Source organism: Theropithecus gelada, chromosome 16 (genome assembly GCF_003255815.1).
Source record: "Theropithecus gelada isolate Dixy chromosome 16, Tgel_1.0, whole genome shotgun sequence".
NCBI lineage: Eukaryota > Metazoa > Chordata > Mammalia > Primates > Cercopithecidae > Theropithecus > Theropithecus gelada.
Genome location: NC_037684.1, coordinates 49,581,844 through 49,592,685, shown reverse-complemented (window position 1 = coordinate 49,592,685; position 10,842 = coordinate 49,581,844). Strand labels below are relative to the sequence as shown.

Here is a 10,842-nt window from a genome sequence, read left to right as displayed (position 1 = left end):
ATCCGAGCCGGGATAAACAGGCGTGGACGAGCGACGCGTCCCGGCCAGGCGAGGCGCTCGCCTCGCGGGGTCCCAGCTCCGGCCGGTCCCGCCCCGCCACGAGCCCCCGGCCGCGCCCCGCCCCCACCGCGAGCCCCTGGGCCCGGTCCCCGCGCGCAGAGTCCAGCCGCGGCTCCCCGCGCGAGGCACGCGCGGCCGGCTCCTGCTGCAGCCCCGCGCTCATTGGCTGCTCCGGCGCGGGCGCTCCCGCCCCGCCTCGCCATTGGCTGGGGCCGCGGCGGTCCCCGCGCGGAGCCGCCGCTGACATCACGCGGCCTGAGGCGGCGGAGGCGCCCCCGGCCCAGCCTCGCAGCCCCCTCGGTAGAGGCGCTGCCGCTGTGCCGGGCGGAGGATGGTGCGCGGCGCGCCGGGGGCTCCCCGCCACCAGAGCCGCAGCGCCGCAGCTGAGCCGGCCGCGGCGGGCAGTCGGCCCCCGCACCGGGTGCGGGGCGGGCGGCCGCGGTGAGGCGCGGAGGGCGGCGCGGGCTCCGGGGCCGGGCCGGGGCTGCAGCTGCAGTGGCCGCGGCCATGGGGGCCCTGACGAGCCGGCAGCACGCGGGCGTGGAGGAGGTGGACATCCCGTCCAATTCCGTGTACCGCTACCCGCCCAAGTCCGGTGAGGGCGGGCGGGCGGGCGCCGCAGCCGCGAGGAGGGAGAGGGGCATGGGCAGGGGCAGGGGTCCGGGTCGGGACGGCCTGAAAGGGCCCCGAGGGTCTTCTGGGACCCAGTGGTCGCGGCCGCTCCAAAACGGTCTTCGAGCGCGGGAGGTCTTCGAGAAGGCCGAGGTTTCCCCCGCCCCGGGCGAATTAGCTCAGGGGGCGTCCTGCGGGGCCTGGCAGGGTCACCGAGGGCACTGAGCCCCTCCACCGGAGGACGGGAGTGGCCTCCATTGTAATCGGCCCCGTGACGGGGACGCGTGCCCGCAGGGACTGCGGCTTCTGGGGAGCGGGGCTGCGGCGTCGCAGGCGAGGTCAGCGCCCCGCACGGACCCGGCCGGCCCGGCCCACAGCCCGCTTGCCTCGCGGGGTCCGAGGGCCGCGGGGGAGGCGACCTCGGCATCCCAAACAGGTATCTGCGCCAGGTGCTATCCTTGCGCTGCCGTCTCCGGGCCTCTGGAAAGGTTAGAATTAGGTTTCTCCTGGAAAAGCTTCCATTGCTTGCTAGAGGATGGAAGCCAAACATGTATTTGGAGTGCGGGTGCTTTTTGCAGAGGCTGTCAGAAGCGGGGGGGAAAGAAAGTAACAGTGATGTTTGGTAACCTGAATATCAGAGTCACTCGGATTGCCCCTTTGCTAGCGTAGTAGCAAGCCTGGGTTTTGGAGTGGGACCAGCTCTGGGACGGAGCAGAGGTATTGGAAACGTATAGAAGTATTATGTTTGTTATTAGAATCAATCCTTCACTTAGAAAGATAAATGTCTCCAGCCTCTGGGTTGTGGTATCAGCATTGGAGGTGGAGGAGGATTTTGACAGCAAAACAGAGAATCACAAAAAGGTAGTTCAGTTATGTGAGCACCGGCCAGTGTGAATTGCATGACCTAGCTGGTGTTTACTTTTAATTGCAAGTAATTTTACTTTAATTAATTAATTTTAATTTTATTCTCAAGACGTATGGGGATGAATGGCTGCCACATTCTCTCTGGCTTAGGACCTGATGGAGATTTTGGTGATCTCGGAATAAGGTGTCAGAATTGGAGCAGAGCCTCGTCTCTTTTTGGTAGAATAGAGACATACTAATGAGATGAGCTGGTTTCTCAGCAGTGTGTCCGGTGTCTGCCAGGTGAAAGCAGGGGCCAGACGATGAACCTGCCCGCATCCCTGCAGAGTGTCTGCCAGAGCTGTGTTTCTCACTGCTTTTGTGCCAAAGAATGAATCTTTGCAAAGATTAATGTAATAATTGTTTTAGAAAGGTCTAAGATAAAGCTGTGGGTCATTAGTATTTTAATCAAGCTCTGACTGATTATGACTACATAAAATCAATGCTAAACAAGGCATAGATTTTGTTTTTTAATAGACAAAAATATTCTTATGGTGGCATGAGGAAAACTTTTTAAAATAGACAAAAATATGCAGCAGTATTTGTGGGCTCTGTTTTTCTTAAACCACATGGCTTTTATTGATCAGAATATGGAGCATACTTTGCTGAGCTTGGAATTTCCAATAGTGTTTGCTGCCTCAGGAAAGTATTCACTGCTCCTTCACATGTGGGACTTAACGTAGGTAAACCTCTGGAAGGCTGTTCCCCAAAGCATATTTGTACAAGTATGAATCTTGGGTGATGATAATAAAAAGATAATAGACCAAACCAAAACTTTTGTTAATTAGCACACTCAACACTTTGTCTTAAATAATCTTCTCCACTCTACCAATCTTTTAACAGTTTAACTGTAAAACTGTAATTCATGTGAAATCAGAAGTTATCTGTGAGAGAAGTCTTTACAGCAAGTGGACCAAATTATTTATGTTGAAGCTAAAACACAGAAAAGACGATCAGAATATCCACATGGATGTAAACCTTTGTGTATTTGAAACCTTACATGAACTTGCATACATGCTGTAGATAGAGGCATCACCTTTCTTCTGATCTTTGAATTGACCTGCCTCTTTATGGGATTACAGTGTTAGTCCTGACAAGAACCTTCAAGAGAGTTTGGCCATGACCACCATGCCTAGCTAATGTTTAATATTGTGTGTGTGTGTGTCAGAGTCTCCCTCTGTCACACCCAGGCTGGAATGAAGTGGAGCGATCTTGGTTCACTGCAACCTCTGCCTCTAGGGTTCGAGCAATTCTCCTGCCTCAGTCTCCCAAATAGCTGGGATTACAGGTGCTCGCCACTACACCGGCTAATTGTTTATATTTTTAGTAGAGATGAGGTTTCACCATATTGGCCAGGCTGGTCTTGAACTCGTGACCTCAGGTGATCTACCTGCCTCAGCCTCCCAAAGTGCTGGGATTACAGGCGTAAGCTACCATGCCCAGGCAAATTTTTTGTAGAGACAGTATCTCACTATGTTTCCCAGGCTGGTCTTGAACTCCTGGTCTCAAGCAATCCTTCCGCCTTGGCCTCCCATTCATTTCACTGATAAGAAAATGGAGACCCAGAGAAATGAATTGGTATGGCCAGGGTCTCTCAGGCAGTTAGTGTTCTTCATACTATACCATCTGCCTCTACCTCTCAAGGAATTGGGTTTTGAACTTGTACTCAAAAAACAAGACTTAAAACAATCATTCCGGCCGGGCGCGGTGGCTCAAGCCTGTAATCCCAGCACTTTGGGAGGCTGAGACGGGCGGATCACGAGGTCAGGAGATCGAGACCATCCTGGCTAACATGGTGAAACCCCGTCTCTACTAAAAAATACAAAAAAAAAAAAAAAACTAGCCAGGCGCGGTGGCGGGCGCCTGTAGTCCCAGCTACTCGGGAGGCTGAGGCAGGAGAATGGCGTGAACCCGGGAGGCGGAGCTTGCAGTGAGCAGAGATCCGACCACTGCACTCCAGCCTGGGCGGCAGAGCGAGACTCCGTCTCAAAAAAAAAAAAAAAAAAAAAAATCATTCCATGATTATGGAATGAAGGCTATTTCGTGTCATAACTGAAGTCCCTGTAGAGAAATCAGCCTGGGTTGATTTTGAGAAGTCTCCTTATCCTGAGTACTAATAGTGGAACAAAGCAAGTAGCAGAGTCAGCTTTCTCCAGATGACATACCTTGTAGTTTGGGCATTAAGTTGAGACCACTGTCTGGCTCACTGGAAAGCGGCTAGAACTGCACTGCCTGTGGAACAGTTGTTTCAGAAAGAAACACCATCATCTGTCCTTGTAATGATGGTCACAGTGTCCAGCGGAAATTGCTTTTTACTTAGTATTTTTAATGGAACTTCTTAGTTTTGTATGCACATTGAAATAGAAGCATTTAAATCCTATGAAGAATGGCTGATTTCAAGTTGAGACTTGGGTTTGTAGCTTTTTTCTATCCTTAAATAGAGGAATAGAGGTAGATAGAAATAAATAGCCTAAATTATTTGGAATTATTTATTTTTGAATAGGTAATATGGTCACATGATTCAAAATTTAAAAGAGTGAAAACACATACCATGAAAGCCTTGTTCTCCCCGCTGTTGTCCATCCACCTGGTTCTCCTGCCTCCCTCTAAACCTCTCATCCCATGTAACCACTTTTGGTTTCTTTGGAATTCTTTTAGAGTTTCTTGTGTAAATGCAAGCATAGCATGCTATTAGACTGTTCTACAGCTTGCTCTTTTTGCTTTCAGAGATATTGGAGATCTTTTTATATTGTCTCATATTTGATAAGTTTCTCTGTGCTTTTTAACTATATAGTATTCTTCTGTATGCATATGCCATCTTTTTTTTTTTTTTTTACATAGTCTCCTATTGATAAACATCTGTGAGTTTTTTTTTCGGTATCTTACTATTGCAAACAGTGCAACAATGAATAATGTCATGCATTAGGTGATTTTTAGATTTATTAATAATTGTGTGAATATTAATCATTTAAGTAATAGAAAGTATGGTGGGAGTTTCTGTATAGCATTTCTATATTAGCATAGAAAGCAATTTAGAGCATGATTCTACGTTCGGATGTACTTTTGTAATTTTTGAGTTAGAGGTCATATATCCTTCTCTAAGATCTTTGCATCTTTAAAAGCCCAAGATCATTCGTTTAGCAAAGAAAGGTATGACTTTGCAGAGATGGTTGCTTTTATGAAAGCTCATCTTTTGACAGAAGTATCCACCTTGATAAAAGTCCACATTGATAAAAGCCTGTTTTCTCTATCCAGGAAGAAACAGGCATACTATAAAGACAATTTGATTTATAGAAACCAGTACCTCATAAATCTAGTTTGTTTCCCTCCACATATTTGGGCAAGTTGGAAAATAGGAATAATTTGTTTTGCTGAAGTCTTTAAGAAGTAAACCTACTACAAAAATTCAGAATGGTAATCAAAGTCCTGACCAGCTAGCTTGGTTAAACCTGGGTTTTTGCTTTTAAGGCCTTCAACTGATTAGACAAGGCCCACCCACACAATCAAGGATAATCTCCTTTACTTAAAGTCAACTGATTGTAGATTTTTAAAAATTAAATTATTTTTAGAGACAGCGTCTCACTCTGGCACCCAGGCTGGAGTGCAGTGGTGTTATCAAAGCTCACTGTAACCTCAAACTCCTGGGCTCAAGTGATATTCCTGCCTCAGCCTCCTCAGTAGCTGGGATTACAGGCATATACCACCATGCCTGGCTAATGTTTAAAGTTCTTGTAGAGACAGTATCTCACTATTTTGCCCAGGCTGGTCTTGAACTCCTGGTCTCAAGCAGTCCTTCCACCTCAGGGTCCCAAAGCACTGGGATTACAGGAGTGATCTACTGCACCCAGCTGTAGATGTATCACATCTGTCTACATCATCATTCTCCAAATTTTCGTTATTTTAGAGTACATATATTTTGGTCAAATGGGTCTTTCCTATTGCAAGAACAGTTTTTAAAGGCATGGGTAATAAGTCTTTGTCAAATAACTATAAAAGTTTTTATGTAAGTTTCTCCTAGCTTTAGGAGTATCAATTTAATATTAGATTTGAAACCATACACTTAAAAATATGTAACTTATGACTGGGTGTGGTGGCTCACACCTGTAATCCCAGCATTTTGGGAGGCCGAGGCGGGTGGAGCACGAGGTCAGGAGATCAAGACCATCCTGGCTAACACGGTGAAACCCTGTCTCTACTAAAAATACAAAAAAATTAGCCAGCATGGTGACAGGAGCCTGTAGTCCCAGCTACTCAGGAGGCTGAGGCAGGAGAATGACGTGAACTTGGGAGGTGGAACTTGCAGTGAGCCGAGTTCGCGCCACTGCACTCCAGCCTGGGCAACAGAGCGAGACTCTGTCTCAAAAAAAAAAAAAAAGTAACTTACTACAAAATAAGGAATTATTTGGTTGGCACAGTTTAACACTTTAACTAAAATATCCAAAACAGTTTAGAAAAAGAACAAAGTTGGAGGACTATCACTACCCTATTTTAAAAGTTACTATGCGTATAATTACTATAATGCCACAGTGATCAAGATAGTGTGGTGTTGGCACAACGAAGAGCATATAGATCAGTGGAACAGAGTTTTGAACCAGAAATCCTTACATTTATTGTCAGTTGATTTTGACAGAAGGACCGAGACAATTCAGTGGGGAAAAGATAGTGGTTTCAACAAATGATGCTGGGATGAGCAAAAAAGAAAATGAACTCAGACCTATTCTTTACATCACCAAAATTAACTCAAAATGGATTATAGAGTTAAAAGAGAACCCAGAGAATGGGAGAAGATATTTATAAATCATAGGTATGACAAGAATTTGTATCTAGAATATGTAAGGGACTCTTATGCTCAATAATAAAAAGACAACCCAATTAAAAATGGTCACAGCACTTGAATAGACATTTCTCCAAAAAAGATATACAGTGGACAATAAGCACATGAAGAGATGATCATTATTAACTTTCAAGGAAATACAAATCAAAACTACAATTAGATACCACTTCACACCCATTAGGATGGCTATAATTTTAAAAAATGATAATGACAGGTACTGGTGAGGATATGGAGAGATCGAAACCCTCATACCCAGCCGGTGTGAATGTAAAATGGGGCAGCCACTTTGGAAAACGGTTTGACAGTTTCTCAGATGGTTAGTTACTAGATGACTCAGCAGTTCTACTCCTAGGTATACGCCCAAGAAAAATGAAGAAAATACATTCACATAAAAACTTGCACATGAATTACTCATAATAGCTAAAAGGTGGGAATAACCCAAATGTTCATCAACTGATGAAAATAACTACTGATAAATAAAATATGGTAGGTTTGCACAATAGAATATATTTGGCAATAAAAAGGAATGAAGATTTGATATGTGCTACAACCTGGATGAACCTTGAAAATGTTATACTCAGTGAAAGAAGCCAGGTGCAAAAGGCAATCTATTGAATCATCTTGTTTACAAGAAATGCCCAGAAGAGGCAAATCCACAGAGACAGAAAGTAGATTCGTGGCAGTGGCGCAGTGGCTGCGCCTGCAGCTGCCAGCGGCTGGGGAGTGGGAGAAATGAGCTATGACTGCTAATGGATTTCTTTTTGGGGTAATGGCGGTGTTCTAAAATTAGATAGTGGTGAATAGCTGTATAACACGGTCAATATACTAAAAACCACTGGACTGTACACACTAAATAGGTGAATTCTGTGGTATATAAATTGTATCTCCACAAAGCTATTTTCAAAATGGGGCCAGGTATGGTGGCTCATGCCTCTAATCCCAGCACTTTGGTAGGCCAAGGTTGAAGGATGGCTTGAGCCTAGAGTTCAAGACCAGCCTGGGCAACAGAGTGAGACCCTGTCTCTACAAAAAAATTCTTTTCTAAATTAGCTGTGCATGGTGGCATGATATCAGCTACTCGGGAGGCTGAGGTAGAGGATTGCTTGTGCCTAGGAGTTCAAGGCTGCAGTGAGCTACGATTGTGCCACTGTGCTTCAGCTTGGGTGACAGATTGAGAACCTGTCACTAGCAAAAAAAAATAAAAATGCATCATAGGCCTAAATGCAAAGTGAAAACGATGAAACTCCTAGAAGAAGACATAGGAGAAAAATTTGATTTGATTTGGATTGGGCAAAGAGTTCTTAGGACACCAAAAGCAAAATCCATACAAATAAAAAATAATAATTGGATTTCTTCAAAATTAAAAATATTACCTCCTCCAAAGACAGTGAAAAGTCGAGAAGACAAGCCACTTTCTGAAAGAAAATATTTGCAAATCACATAAAGGATGTGTATCGATATTAAGAACTCTTACAAATCAATATTATGGTGACAAACCACCCAATTAAAAAATGTGCAAGAGGCCAGGCACTGTGCCTCACACCTGTAATCCCAGCACTTTGGGAGGCTGAGGCGGGCGGATCATGAGGTCGGGAGATTAAGACCATCCTGGCTAACACGGTGAAACCCCGTCTCTACTAAAAATACAAAAAATTAGCTGAGCATGGTGGCTGGTGCCTGTAGTTGCAGCTGCTCGGGAGGCTGAGACAGGAGAATTGCTTGAACCCGGGAGGCAGAGGTTGCAGTGAGTGGAAACTGGGCCACTGCACTCCAGCCTGGGTGACAGAGCAAGACTCTGTCTCAAAAAAAAAAAAAAAAAAAAAAGTGCAAGATTCGAATAGATATTTCACTGAAAAAGATGTAGGAATGGCTGATGAACACATGGAAAGATGCTCAACATCAGCAGCCATTAGGGAAATATAATTAAAACTGTGATGAGATACCATTTCACACCCGTTAGGGTTAGGATAACTAAAATAGAAAAGGCAGACATTGTCAAATGTTGAGAATGCAGAGAAATTGGAATCTTCATGAAGTGCTGTGGGAAATGTAAAATAGTACAGCCACCTTGGAAAGTTGGGCAATGTCTTAAACAGTGGAACATAAATTTGCCCTATGATTCAGCAGTTCCACTCCTATGAATCTGTCCAAAAAATGAAAACATATGTACACTCAAAGACATGGATGCAGATGTTCATAGCAGCATTGCTCATAATAGCCAAGAAACTGGAAATAATCCAAGTGTACATCAGCTGGTGAATGGATAAACAAAATCCATTGTTTATTTCATGGTACAGTCATATGATGAAACACTGCTCAGCAATTTAGTTTTTTGTTTGTTTTTGCTTTAGAAACAGGGTCTTGCTCTCGTACCCAGGCTGGAGTGCGCTGGTGTGATCATAGCTCCCTGCAGCATTGACCCCCTGGGCTCAGGCACTCCTCCAGCCTCAGTCTCCCAAGTAGCTGGGACTACAGGCACATGCCACCACTCCCAGCTAATTTTTTAAATTTATGTTTTGTAAAGACAGGGTCCCACTCTGTTGCCCAGGCTGGTCTTGAATTCCTAGTCTTGAGCCATCCTCCAGCCTCGGCCTCCCAAAGTGCAGGAATTACAGGCATGAGACAACACGGCTGGCCATATTCACTAATTTAAAAGGATGAACTACTGATACATGCTACACAACATGATTTAACTTCAAAAACATGCTAAGGGAAAGAAACCAGATGCAAGACTATATATCATATGAGTTTTGTTTATATGAAATGGCTAGAAGACGCACATTTATAGAGATAGCAGAATAGCGTTTGCCTAAGGCTGATAATAAGAGTAGGAATTAATTGTTAATGGGCATGATGGAACATTTTGGGGTGATGGAAATATTTTCAGCTGGATTGTGATGACAGTTGCCAAAATCATTGGATTGTTCAATGGATGAATTTTACACCATGTTTATTATACTTCAAAAAACCTCTTAAACATAACAGCACAGAGGGGTTTATGCCTTTTGGATAAAATGAATACAAGAGCTTGATAACTGAAAGGGTGGGGTTCTTGATAGCAAAAGGCATTGAACGTAGGCTTTTTTTTTTTTCTTTTTTAAATAAATGGAGATGGGATCTCGCTATGTTACCCAGGCTGATCTTATACTCCTGGGCTTAAGCAGTCCTTCCACTTTGGGAGGCCAAGGCTGGAAGATCACCTGAGGTTAGGAGTTTGAGACCAGCCCAGTCAACATGGTGAGATCTCATCTCTACAAACAATTTTAAAAATTAGCCAGGCATGGTGGCGGGCACCTGTAGTCCCAGCTACTCAGAAGGTAGAAACAAGAGGATCGCCTCAGCCCAGGAGGTCAAGGCTGCAGTGAGCTATGATCTGGTCGCTGCACTCCAGCCTGGGTGACAGAGTGAGACCCTAACTTTAAAAAAGAAAAAAAAATGGATTAAATCTTTTTTTTTTTTTTGAGACAGAGTCTTGCTTTGTTGCCCAGGCTAGAGTGCAATGGCATGATCTCAGCTCACTTTGCAAGCTCCACTTCCCGGGTTCGTGCCATTCTCCTGCCTCAGCCTCCTGAGTAGCTGGGACTACAGGCACCCACCACCACACATGGCTATTTTTTTTTTCTTTTTCTTTTTCTTGTATTTTTAGTAGAGATGGGGTTTCACCATGTTGGTCATGCTGGTCTCGAACTCCTGGCCTCGTGATCCACCCACCTCAGCCTCCCAAAATGCTGGGATTATAGGTATGAGCCACCATGCCGGGCTGAATATCTCTTTTTAAGAAATATGAGTGATTAGGAGGAGAGACTGAAAGCGTAGAGATTTGGTAGGAGACTCTTACAAGATAACCCACTGTAATTGAACTTGGAAAGGGCTAAAGTCTTGACCCAGGATGCTTTGCATAGAGCACATGTTCAATGTTTTTGTTTCTTTGATGACTGACGTTTTTAGCCTGGGTGACCAGGGAAGTGAGATACCATTGACAGAAATTGGAATTCTGGAGCAGAAACTGCTTTTGAAGTGAGTCCTAAATGTCGGCTGGTTGCTTTACTTTGCCTCAAGATCTGGGGAAATTAGACAAAAACCCACTAATTTCCCAAAACCACAGAACAGAGGATTCTAATGCCCCATCGAAGGGTTCTGTGGATTCCCAAGGGACTCACGTTATGATCATTTTGACTCCTGTGATCCAGTTGGCTGCCTTTGCCCCATTACAGATGTGATATCAGTCCATTCTTCAGTTTCTCCAAAAAATTCCATTCACATGATCTATTCAAAATATAGATTGTACTAATGATTTGTGGGGAATGATGAGTTGGGGTGTACGTTATAGAAATGCAAACAACTCCAGAGGAATCATAAGCATCGTTACCCTAAACTGTACTTGAGAGTTTTACTGACTCTTTAAGTTCTCCAACCCCAGCCTTTCTTTGTCC

The 10,842-nt window shown here is 44.6% G+C and overlaps 1 protein-coding gene across 2 annotated transcripts in view; it reads left to right on the top strand.

Moving 5' to 3' along the window:
* The first annotated feature begins 422 nt into the window (after nt 1-422).
* RNF157 (ring finger protein 157) overlaps nt 423-10,842 on the top strand; it is a 99,578-nt gene continuing 89,158 nt past the window's right edge. For both annotated transcript variants that reach the window (XM_025363555.1, XM_025363554.1), the window contains exon 1: nt 423-655. In XM_025363555.1, coding sequence (XP_025219340.1) covers nt 568-655 — 88 coding nt within the window. In that variant the 5' untranslated portion in view covers nt 423-567. The remainder of the gene's footprint in view (nt 656-10,842) is intronic.